The 12,281-nt window shown below is 39.0% G+C and overlaps 2 protein-coding genes across 5 annotated transcripts; one reads left to right on the top strand and one right to left on the bottom strand.

Annotated features, from left to right (window-relative positions):
* Positions 1-1,001: 1,001 nt before the first annotated feature.
* LOC134641659 (GTPase IMAP family member 9-like) lies at positions 1,002-2,736 on the bottom strand. The gene is made up of 2 exons (XM_063494152.1): positions 2,664-2,736; positions 1,002-1,972 (listed from the first exon to the last, which is right to left on the bottom strand). The coding sequence occupies exons 1-2, from the start codon at positions 2,734-2,736 to the stop codon at positions 1,002-1,004; spliced, it is 1,044 nt and encodes a 347-aa protein (XP_063350222.1).
* Positions 2,737-3,474: 738 nt separating this feature from the next.
* On the top strand, positions 3,475-12,032 carry yif1b (Yip1 interacting factor homolog B (S. cerevisiae)). Of its 4 annotated transcripts, none has more exons than XM_063494185.1 (8): positions 3,475-3,568; positions 8,805-8,907; positions 9,145-9,274; positions 9,421-9,525; positions 9,751-9,887; positions 10,146-10,301; positions 10,397-10,490; positions 11,215-12,032. In XM_063494185.1, exons 2-8 carry the CDS (start codon positions 8,813-8,815, stop codon positions 11,368-11,370), a joined length of 873 nt encoding a protein of 290 aa, XP_063350255.1. In that variant the 5' UTR covers positions 3,475-3,568; positions 8,805-8,812; the 3' UTR covers positions 11,371-12,032. The 4 variants fall into 4 exon arrangements, with proteins under 4 accessions (XP_063350255.1, XP_063350253.1, XP_063350252.1 ...); XM_063494183.1 differs by lacking the exon at positions 3,475-3,568 and adding an exon at positions 7,113-7,240; XM_063494182.1 differs by lacking the exon at positions 3,475-3,568 and adding an exon at positions 7,113-7,255.
* Positions 12,033-12,281: the final 249 nt, after the last annotated feature.

The following is a 12,281-nucleotide window of genomic DNA, read 5'->3' as shown; positions in this document are numbered from 1 at the left end:
GTGACCCCGGCATCTTTTGTTCGCTGTCGGTGTAAGCAGCCACGGAACGCATTCTGGGGGCTGGGTGTTGGCTGTTCTTGATTCCTGTAAAGGCCAAGCTATTTTATGTAAATCATCTCCAATGCTGTGTCTGGAAACTCCCCAAATGCTTTTAAACTAATCGTATTTATCTGAATAAAAGTGAATAAAAGACAGATTTTTCTTTTGTCGTCAAACATTCTGAAGAACACTTGCTGAATGATGTATGTAACGTAAAAGAAAGCACTGATTAGCCCACGAACAAGTATTATTCCAGTCAGACACAGCTGGGTGTTCTAGGAAAGGAAAGAAGGGAAAGTCATCTTTTGTAATAATGCATAGTGACACGTCCATCAAGTGTCGATCAAGCGAGAAGAGGTGTGTTCAAAAACACCCATAAAATTACTGATACAGCTGATGAAATCTCATACGGTGTTGGGCAGATAGGATATTATGTATATATGAGAACAAGCTACACACACTAGAGCTAAACTATTTAGTAACAGGTCATAAAACCAAAACTAAAATCTGAAACTAGCTAAAATAAACTTGTTCATAGACTCGGGGGTTGCACAAATATTTCAGAAATCTGTGCAAAACAATCTCAAAACTAGAAGATTATTGTGGTATTTATTAGTTATATAACAAATCCGAGCCATGCCGGAAAAGTCAAGCATATAGATATATGTAGGCGTGTGTGTATGTGTACCATGTATAGATAAATATCTTTGTGAGGACCAAAAGTTGGAATGCTATTGTATTGATCCACAGTCCCTTATGGGGGTAAAATGATCGTCCCCATGACTTTGAAGGTCTTTTTGAGACTCAAAATGTGTTTTTTTCATTGTCAGGGTTACAATTAGATTATGATTAGGTCTAGGCTAAGGGTTAGGGCTAAGGATAAGCGGCTAGAGAAAAGCATTTTGTCAATTAAATGTCCTCACTAAGATATGAAAACAAGTGTATGTGTGTGTGAGTTGGCACTATATATAAAAGCACTTGTTTTTCAGAGCTTTTACTCCTTTCACTCCCGCTGGTATCACTAGTCCCACTACAGCCCCAATGGCTCCACCCACTGCTGCTCCAACACCCATGCAAATAGGGCCTCCAACAACTACAGCAGCACCAATTGCACTGCCTATTTCAGCTCCTTTTACAATGATGCCAGGTTTAACTAATCTGTTCTTCTTTTCTGCCTTGTCTCTGGGTTTTCTCACATACTCTTCATCGTGCCACTGAAGCTCTTTCTGCAGCAGTTCTCCCTGAATTCTTGTCTTCAGTTTTTCTTCGTCTCTGCGCTTCTGCTCAGCTTTGGCTCTCATATTCTGCTCCATTCGTCTTCGGGTTGCTCTCTCTTCCTCCTGGAGCATGTCTTTTGTGTAAAATGTTCCTCTGTTGTTACGCACCATACGTTTTACTTTTTCAATCAGCCGAATTACTTGACGGTTATCAGGAACTGTATTACTGAGGACGTGGTACCTCCAGTTGCATTGTGCAATCAAGTTGCTCAGTTGTTCAGATCTGCTAAAATATTCTTCAATTGTTGTGTGCCCCAGCTGCTCACCATGTGTGAAGAGAACCATCCAGCAAGCTACAGCTTGTCTACCAAAAACCAGACGCAGGAGTTCAAGAGTTTTCCGATCCTCCCTTGTAAATCTGCCCAATCTGAACACAATCAGGAACACATGGGGACCAGGAGCTGAGAGAGAGATGTATTTTTTAAGTTTTCTCATCATTTCAGCTTGTGTGTACATTGTATCATAAATTCCTGGAGTGTCAATCAACGTAAGCCTGCATCCATTCACCACTCCTCCGGCCTTTGCGCACTCTGACGTCACAGAGCACGGAGAAGGCTCAGATCTAAAAGCATCACGTCGTAGGATGGTGTTTCCCGATGCACTCTTCCCATTTCCTGTTTTTCCAATCAGGATGATTCGAATTTCTTCATAAAAGCCTAAAAAAAAAGATGCAACAAATTTCCTCATACCTTTATGCAATGTTTTATTCAGTATACCGCCAACATCCTATAGTAAACCAAAAATGAGATTTAAACAATAACAAATGCTTGTAATTAATCAGCGATAACAACCCAAAACTCTTGTTTTCTTGTTGGATCTTTGGCAAGAAGTGTGAGGCACAGCTCTGACTAACCTCATCAAACCAGATTCTCGTGATTTATAGTCTTGTAGTCTTCTGACTGATTACACGAAAAACTCTTATTCTACTTTTTAAATAAACAGAAAATGAATTTTAGTTCATGTTCTGCCAAAATGTAAACTCTTTATCTTCACGTCATGTTACAGGCTATTTATCTCTGTTCATGTATTTAATTGTTCTTCCACCTTAAACCTCTGGTTACAATTAGAACTGATGAGAAGGCATCAGAAATTAAACAATTTTTATAACCTCAACCACTGCAAAGAGACATGAAATCCTGCAAAATAATACAGTTTGTACAGATTCATTCACAGGAACTTAAGTTTTCTTCATTATCCAAATAAATATGAAAAATTAAAGCAAAAAAAGTCAAAAGTTCTGATGAAATGTAGTTTAAATGCTGGTAATTAATTGTATCAAAAATTTATATATGTGGTACACTTTTCTTCATTTCAGTCCAAATGCATTACAAGGAAAGTAAATCTTACCTGCATTTAATGCAGTACTCAGCGAGGTACCTCCCTGTCTTTGCCATCTTTCACTGGAGGCGCAGTAGGTCATGGTCTTGCGAAGTTTATGTACTCTTCTAAATCATGAAAGGGTCTCTGTTTTGTTCAGCAGAAGGCAAGCATTATATACAGCCAATCTTTAACTGGCAGCTTTCTTTTAACCTGGTTTTAAAGTAAGCAGTCAGTGTGATCACATTCCAAGTCTTAGTCCATTTTTTAGCAAGTCTGGTTAGCAAAACAATATGTTTGATGGGATAACAGGCCTTCTACCAGGAAGTGATTCAAACAACAATAGAAAATTACTTCAAACAAAGCAAAACAAAGATTTGAACATTTTTTGAGGAGTGCTTCCTGGATTCAAACTGTGTTTGCTTGTTTGCTGTTTGGAAGGCACACATTTAAGTTGGATAAACATAGAAGAGTAACTGACCAGAGACTGTGTGCATTCTTTAGTCAGTACTTTAGCACTCCAACCATATCACTCCAGTACAGATAAATATAAAGTATCTTTATTTCACTCCTGCTGGTATCACCAGTCCCACTAAGGCTCCATGAGCTCCACCAACCTCTGCTCCTGGAGAAATTCCTGCAGTGTCAATTAGAGATGGACCGATCCGATATTAAGTATCGGTATCGGTCCGATACTGACCTAAATTACTGGATCGGATATCGGCGAGAAATTCAAAAATGTAATCCGATCCATTAAATATCAAAAAAGCACCTCACAAAACTTGCGACACGACGTAACTCGGCTTGTAACCGTAGCACGTCGAAGCAGTGAGCAGTGCTCACGTGATAGAGCGGCTGTGTTTATTTGTAGCCTCGCTAGCAATCCAGCATTTCATCTCCGAGGAAGTTATCCCAGAGAGAAGTAAAGCAAGTGTGTAAGTGCATCTCTGAATGTTTGTAAAGCGTACCTACGTTAAGCTTAACAACCGATATATGGAGCCTCTTCTCTCTCCCTCTCTTGCTGCTACTTCAATCGTGAAACTGCTTAATGATCAGCTGATCAGCTTTTCTGTCGCGAGTCCGTCTCTCTTCTTTGTTTTTGGCCCACTTCTCATCAGAAAGAGGAAACCAGCGGCTGAACAACAGCAGCACGTTTAACCTTGATAAGCTGTTGTTAGAATTTATTTAATATTACTTTCTACACCAGGATCCTTTTCTACGTAGGTGACGGCTGGTAACTGTGCAGGGGCGGATCTAGCAAAGTTTAGCCAGGGGGGCCGATAGGGCATTAACAGGGAAAAGGGGGCACAAAGACATACTTATCTTTCTTATTCTCATTTAAAATGTCTAGCTTTTAATAAATAATTATCTGAATCTTACACCCAAAGTTTTAATCTGATGTAAAATGTATAGAAGTCCATTACTGTATATAGTAACTGTTAAGTCTAATATACCCTAGTAAGCTATAGTACTTTTTCCTTTGGGAAAGTACCATCTGTGCAGTCTGCAATTCTGTAGAAGAAAGATGTTGAATATATTTAATTATTCTTGAAAAATAATTTATTTCTGTGCATTTTTTTCACACTGCATCAAATTAAAGTTGATTACGTCGATTAAGCATCATGAGGTGGAGGGTGGGGGTGGTTCCCTTTTTTTTTTTTTTGCTGGGAGTTTGCAACCCTATTAGTTAGGTTGCTTAATATTTCTGCTAAGTACTCTTTAAAATACCAGAATAGGAAGGATGGAGTAGGTTTAAGTTTATTAGATTGATCAGTATTGCTGAACTATGAAATATTTTGGGTGCAGTGTATTTTTTACATACAGGTATAACAGAATAGCTTTAGTGTTGTTGTTTATTTAAACTTGAGTATGAACTTATACAAAATGCAGCAAGATATTTAAAAAAAAAACAGTTTTATTGATTAAAAAACACACTATATCGGATTAATATCGGTATCGGCAGATATCCAAATTTATGATATCGGTATCGGTATCGGACATAAAAAAGTGGTATCGTGCCATCTCTAGTGTCAATCAGTGTAACCTTACACAAACGGCTCTGGCCTTTGCGCACTCTGACGTCACTAAGCACGGAGAGAGAACAGATTTATAAGTGTCTTGTTTTAGGATGGTGTTTTTCTGATGCACTCTTATTAGGCACGTTAAATACTGCATAGAGGCTAAGTATTTGTAAATGAAATGTGCAACACGAGTTAACTTCATAAATTATTCCTTTCAGATATTACAATACCATGCACGTGACAGTGACAGTAACACACTATTAACACTTTCATACATTTTTTTTGATTTCCTTGCTTATATTTGGAAAGAAGTCAGCGACACAGCTCTGACTAGGCTCACCGCCCCAGATTCTCATTATTTTTAACCATCTAGTCTTCAGTCAAAACAACGAGTTGCTAAATGTTGTGGATTTAAACAACTTCACGCATGCTTCTTCGCTTGCTTTCACTAACTCAGACGGTGTAGCAGCTGTGGCAGCTTGTCTTGAAACAGCAACTTTAATATTGAAATTTTGTCTTTATTCTCAGAGTGATTAATAATATATATTTTTTTTAATATGACCCTAATACTCTGTCTTGTCGTACAAAAACAAGGCATTACAGGCCATGGTTTTACAGAGTTCATGGGGAGCCAAGCAGTCAAGTGTGATCATATTCCAAGTATTAGCCCATTTTTCAGCAAGTCTGGTTAGCGAAACAATAAGTTTGACAGGATAATAGGCCTTCTACCAGGAAGTGATTCAAACAAAAAATAGAAAATTCTTCGAAGGCTTTACGAACCCAACCTTTGGTCGAAAACGATGCTGACTGACATGATGATATCAATGTTTGGAAGAATGTCAGCATTTCAAACAAAGCAAAACAAAGATTTGAACTTTTTTTGAGGAGTGCTTCCTGGATTCAAACTGTGTTTGCTTGTGTGGTGTTTGGAAGGGACACATTTAAGTTGGACAAACATAGAAGAGTAACTGACCAGAAACTGTGTGCATTGTGTAGTCAGTACTTTAGCACTCCAACCATATCACTCCAGTACAGATACATGTACACACAGTCAAGTGTGATCACATTCCAAGTCTTTTCTATTCTGCAGTAAGTCAGAACACAGAAAAGCAACTAAAAAAGTAAATGCTGGTTCAGAGTGTACTTGTGTGAATAATTGAGTAGAAAAGGGTTTTTTAAGATCCCAAATTCCATAAGTTTTTTTAGATCAGTGTGACCGATTACAACACGACAAATGACTTATTATTGTCAGATATGTGTCTGAAGTTTTCTACAGACAATTTTGATGTAAACAGCGATTGCTACAGTCACGTACAGTCAATGTTTCCAGTTCAATTAAACTGGCTGACAGGCTGATAAGCACTGTACTGTCCAGAGTGAGAGAGTTCAGAAAAATCACTGATGTTTTGTTGCTGTTAGTTAATGGAGTGGACTTTAGCTGGTTTGCAAACTAGATGTGTGTAAATGTTCAAGCTCCAAAATGCAATTCAATTCAGTTTTATTTATATAGCGCCAAATCACAACAGCAGTCACCTCAAGGTGCTTAATAAATACCCACACATCTTGGTAACTCTGTAGCCTCCTGGTGCTTTCAGAGGAGAATGATATATGCCACTGTGAGTCTCTGCATTCGGTCTTTTCTATAGCAACATTACAGATGGGCAGTATGCAGGGAAGTTCAAACGGCTCAGAAGAGAGAGGTCATCACATTCACTACACATACTAAATTAATGAGCCAACTTATTAGCTTAATATAACTTCCAGCCAGCTCTGTCTATAAATGCCCCCATCGTCTGATAACTGGTTATGTAATGGCCTAAATGTTTAATCTAATTGCACGCCTTGAGGTAATTCCAGACAGGAAGAAATCTGAATGTGTCAGTTTTCATAATATTACTCCTACTGATATTATATTTTATGTCATATCCTTATTATCCATACTAGATCAAAAAAACAATCACCAGTTACTATTAAAGATCAGCCCTGTTATATGAACCGAATTTTATCAACCCATAAATATAACCATGTGTTGTGCATGTAAAAGGGGGTGTCTGTTTCTGTACAGATTACTAATACATCTCTACAGCTTACAGGAACATTGTGTTTTATTTTGTTTTTTTGTTTTTTGTTTTTTTGTTGTTTTAGAAAACTACACAATAAAAATGTATAAAATAATTACTTCATAAGACTATGGTCAAAATAATTACCTGGTTACTCACTGTTAAAACTGTTAAAATAAACATACTGGATAAATATGTGCTATTATGTGTAGAAGGTTATTAACACAGTCAGTCGCCCATGATTAATGCAGCAAGCAAAAACCAATAGAAATGCTATCGTGGGCATAGACGTGAAGAAACTTCGACACAGCAGACGGCGGTGATCACCTCTCATGTCCGTTCATCGTTACACTTACAAGAGAAGAAGAAGAAGAGCGTATTCACTTCCGTGTAAAATTTCATGAATGACCACAGCTTCCCCAGTGTAGCTCGCTAACTAGTACCAACTTCCTCCGAGTAGCGTTGCTTGTTTGACAGCTGCCGCTACCGCCTGCTTGCTCTAAAATGGATTATACTGCAACTCAAAGTGGGTTCAGACAGCGTAAGTTACGTACGTAATTTTCTCATTAGCTCAGTTCATACGTTTGCCGGGTGCATGCATACATTTGATGCTGGCTACTGTTAGCTCGCTCTTATCAGCCGGTTGAGGCTAGCTGCTGACGTTAAACAACTTGTGTAAACACGGACAGTTAAACGGTGAATTTAAGCTTAACTTTCAACTTTAATTAAAGAGCTTTAATTATATAATAGGCGCCGACAATATGTGTTGACACTGCTAACTAGCTAATTCGTCTCCCGTTGCACGGGCTGGGCTGGCTAACGGTCCCCTCTGATGACGTTACTTATTCGGAGTCTTTTTTGCTCCCTCTGTGCTGAGCTTTGTTTGTTTAGGACCCACAGCTTGCAGTAAACAGTGCTTATTTGAACTCTGATCAGTTTAATGATTAGTCATGAATGTATAGTGTTATTTTTGTGCTTTTAAAAATGTGTGAGCCAAGATATGTACATCATCAAGCTACTGCAGAGGACCCTCTTGAATAATCTTGCTTTCTTGCTTAAAGTAGAACAGTTTTGTAATATTTACATATTTGTTTCACTTTTTTAGCTTCGTTATTTCATTCTTAAGACTTCTTTTTTCCGCGAGCTGCTCTTTACACGGGAGAGGAAAACAAGGTCTAAACAAGCAGTAGTCGCCTGAGGATGCAGTAATCAGGTCTTGTGATAAGTGTCTGATTATATGAATAATACTTCAGTGAAATGACTTAAAAGACTGTCTTCTGTACTGAGATTTCATACTGTGAATTTATTTTTGTGTAAATAGACGTGTACTTTCCTTACCAGTTATCTTTATAGCGAGTTCAGACCAGCTTCTTCAACAACACACTTTGGTCTAAAAACTTTGGGTGTTCTTAGTCAATTACTCGTTAACCTTTACACGATCCCACTTGTTGCTGTCATACATAATAATAATAATATACTTTACTGTTGTTATGCAGATGATACAAAGTTGTACCTGTCTTTTTCCTCTGATCTAACACCTCTTCATAATAACTGCTGGATGTCTCCAAACTTTTAAGAACTGAACTGAAACAGGATGGAAATATTTGTTTGTGAGTCCAAAAACTTAGAGACAGATTTTTTTCTCATAATTAAAATCCCCTTCTGAGAACAGTTAAATCATTTTTGTACCACTTAACGAATAGTAAAAGTTAGAAAATCCAGATATCAAACTGGCTCTGAGAAATTAGTCCATGCATCTGTAACGCTTTATTTACAAGATTATCCAAATCATCAGAAAGACGGATTCATTTTGGGCCAATTACAGCAACCAGTGTCTTTACACTAATGTGGAAATTTGAACATATTACCCCTGCACTGAAGTCACTTCACTGGCCCCAGTTAAATGCAGAATTTTCTTTAAAACTCCTTTTTTAGGGGCTCTCTTATCATTCTCTCCACTGCACCTGTATTCACCAAAACAGGTGAAATGGGTTCACAATAGTTCATGTTTCCTAACTGGACAGATTGATTATCCCTAAGTATATCCATCATGAGTGTTTTCTCCTTCTCCAAACTGTCTTTTCACACAGAGCCCAGTATGCGTCTAAGGAATAGTCCAGGGGACGGTCCAGATGACAGTCAGCTGTTTGAGGATACGAGCAGAGCTGGGCCTGGACCACAGGCAGGATACAGGTGGGACTCCTGCCAATGAGGAGGAAGCTGTTTTTTCCTTCTTAAGAAGAAGCCTTTGACTGTGTTTTTACAAATACTCTCAGTGCCAGAAGGGGGCAACAACATTCCACACCTCATGTTTTACTTTATCGAGCTCATGTCTTTTGTCTTCTGCTTGCATGTGTTGTAAATATTGCTTTTGCTGATTAGATCATCATGTTCACCGAGCTGATCCCCTGTCTTGTGTCACATTGGCAGGAACCAGCAGGCTGGCCCTCAAACTGCAGGATTTCCTGGTCAGACCCTCCTGTCAGAGCCCATGTCCAATCTGGCCATGGCATATGGCAGCTCGCTGGCATCCCAGGGGAGAGAAATGGTTGACAAGAACGTAAGAGCAGCTCACCAATTTTTAACAGGAATGAGTCCAATAAAATCCTGCTCATGTTTAATCTCATAATAATGGTAGAATAAATCCAGTGATTGCCCTTATTAGTCAGAGCCTCGTATTTATGTCCGCATGCTTGCTTGTTTCAGCTGGATAGATTCATCCCAATTTCCAAGCTAAAGTACTACTTTGCTGTGGACACAGTGTACGTCGGGAAGAAGCTGGGCCTTCTAGTTTTCCCATATATGCACGAAGTGAGTCTCTTTAAACCTGCTAAATGTCAATCATTCTGGTGGATATGTGTAGAGATTGCTTGTGGTTTTCCATAAATATTTAAGATTAAAGAAGAAACCTGCTTCTAGGTCTGTCTTGAAAAGTAACGTGTCTCAAATATCTTCACATAGACCCAAATATTTAAAAACATGTTTATTTTGGGTCTTACATCTTTGAAAGTAAGTGTGTGATCATGTGTGTTGCAGAACTGGGAGGTGAGCTACCAGCAGGACACTCCTGTGGCTCCGCGCTTTGATGTGAACGCTCCCGATCTTTATATTCCTACCATGGGCTTCATCACATACATCCTGGTGGCCGGACTGGCCCTCGGCACACAGAGCAGGTACATCTGCATCCATGTTTTTATCAGAGTGATGCACATTTGAATATGACCCTAAGCTCTGGTTATGACCATCTTAAACACTTTTTGGAGACTTGTAGTTTTATGTGTTTCTGGTTTAAGCCATTTCATTTTCTTAAAGGCTGTCCTTTTCAAACCTTAAAGCCAAAAATGGAGAACATCACCACAGGTTCATAATAAAGGATTTAGAGTATTCTCTGTTATATTTCTATGGACTCTGTTATTTTGTGCCTTCCTCAGGTTTTCACCAGAGCTGCTGGGAGTTCAGGCAAGCTCAGCTTTGGTGTGGTTAATCATGGAAGTCCTGGTGGTCCTCTTGTCGCTCTACCTTGTCACTGTAAACACAGACCTCACCACTATAGACCTGCTGGCCTTTGCTGGCTATAAATATGTTGGGTATGTACCAATCGGTGTCATTGTTTGCCTTTTATTACTCTGAATCTGTCAGTGTCATGTCTTAAATGTGTATATCTCTCCTTTTGTTTCTGTAGGATGATTGTAGGCTTAGTGGCGGGCCTTTTGTTTGGGAAGCCGGCATATTATCTGTCTCTGCTGTGGTGCTGTGCTGCCATCTTTATCTTCATGGTGAGTGAAGTTTACTTACGTTTAGTAAGTTTGTTTTAGTGTGCAGATTTTATTTTTGAAAAATTATTGAAGATGCTTATAGGCTTGAACACATGTCAGAAAGCCTTAAAGGTTCATAGATCTAATGTCAAACTGTGCAAATGGATCCTTCTGTACATAATCGCAACAACAATAATAATAATAATAATAAATTCCTTGTGATTTTTTTTTTTTTTTTATCATAAACTGCCTGTAACTTGGAGTAGTCATGTTTAAAGATAAAAAGTTAGGCAGGTCAGGTACTTTGCAGACTTACGTTTTTTTCCACTTGGGGGTGCTGTTGTTAAACATGGTTGAAGTTTCAGAGACTGTGCAATAATCCTTTTGAGCCAGACGTTTAGCCTTCAAGTTTTTTTGTATCGTTTGTTTTTCCTGTACTCTTGTTCCACCCTGACATCTGTTTAGCACAAATTTCCTAATGTGTTGTGCTGTGTTTGCATTGACGAGGCAAGGAGCAGCCAGTCAGAAGAAAAAGACAATTTAGGGAGACGGGCGATAAAGAAAGCGGCATTAAAAGAGTTTTTGTGTCCGACAGTTGAACTGAGGATGTTGTATAACCCACAAGTTTAAGACAGTATAAGATAAATTTGTCTTTTTGCAAAGCTACTTTGGTGGATGCTCAGGTTAAAAAATCTAGAGCTGCAAATAAAACGTTTTCAAATATCTTTTGCTTGTCTCTCCTCAGATACGTACTCTGCGTCTGAAGCTGTTGTCAGAAGCAGCGGCAGAAGGGAAGCTAGTGAGAGGAGCCAGAAACCAACTGAGGATGTACCTCACCATGGCTATAGCAGCAGCACAGCCCATTTTCATGTACTGGCTCACTTTCCACCTCGTCAGATAAAAACTCCAGCACTCGCACACAGAACTCGTCATCTCACCTGACTAAAATTTGAAAAAAGAAAATAAACACAACACACATATCAAAGAAGTTGGACTTGGATGAAACACACAGCGACATGAAGACTCTCCACGTACGTGTGGAGCTGAACAACACGCTACAAGACGATTTAGAGAAGATGCGAGGCGTTACCGCCGTTTCACAGCACAGCCATTTCATTAGCATTGCCTTTTTTAAGTCTTCGCAATTTTGTAGCAAGAGCAAGTGGCTTTAAGTTTTTTTTCTACTGTGTAATTACTGCTTAATTATGTTTTGTTTGTTTGTTTTTTTAGGAGTATTTATGTATGTATGTTTGTGTACAGCAAGAGTATTATTGCAGATGTTTCATGAGTGATATCTCTGAGCCAAGAAAAAGCGCTAACCTCAGACAGACCGTCCACTTAATAAAAAGAACTCAAATCTGGGTTTGAAAATGATCAACTGGCTCTGCTTGAGCGTTTGGATGATGAAAGCTTTTCCCCTTCTCCTAATGTTTTTTTTAATGGTTGTAATTGTCCAGCAACATGAGTAAAAACATCTATCTGGAAACCAGGGTTACCCAGCTCGTCTAGAAATGTCATATAATGTCTAACCCCCATGGGCAATAAAGTGCTCATCTTTGTTCACACACTCTGTATTGATTCTGAAAATATATATTGTATAATTCACCCTGCTCCCCCCCCCAAAAGACACACGGCTATCGATAGTGGTCGTGAAACTCTTAACGAATGCCGAGTCGGTGACGTCTGTGCTGTTCCCTCCCTCTGCCCCCCTGCAGCTCAACTCCTTGTTAACGGGAGCTGAACAGTGGGTTTGTCTGGGGTTGGGCTTCAGGGGTGTCTCACTTTCTCGTGTCACCGGTTAATGTATCCAGT

This window comes from Pelmatolapia mariae, linkage group LG14 (genome assembly GCF_036321145.2).
Source record: "Pelmatolapia mariae isolate MD_Pm_ZW linkage group LG14, Pm_UMD_F_2, whole genome shotgun sequence".
In the NCBI taxonomy this organism is placed as follows: Eukaryota; Metazoa; Chordata; class Actinopteri; order Cichliformes; family Cichlidae; genus Pelmatolapia; species Pelmatolapia mariae.
This window is presented reverse-complemented; position numbering and strand designations above follow the sequence as displayed.

Bases quoted from the DNA above. Each gene is read 5' to 3' on its own strand.
- LOC134641659 (XM_063494152.1), bottom strand. From the start codon at position 2,736: ATGACCTACTGCGCCTCCAGTGAAAGATGGCAAAGACAGGGAGGTACC. The intron at 1,973-2,663 runs GTAAGATTTACT...CTTTTTTTTTAG, and splicing joins GAGTACTGCATTAAATGCAG to GCTTTTATGAAGAAATTCGA.
- yif1b (XM_063494181.1), top strand. From the start codon at position 7,219: ATGGATTATACTGCAACTCAAAGTGGGTTCAGACAGCGTAAGTTAC. The intron at 9,526-9,750 runs GTGAGTCTCTTT...TGTGTGTTGCAG, and splicing joins TTTTCCCATATATGCACGAA to AACTGGGAGGTGAGCTACCA. The intron at 10,491-11,214 runs GTGAGTGAAGTT...GTCTCTCCTCAG, and splicing joins CTGCCATCTTTATCTTCATG to ATACGTACTCTGCGTCTGAA.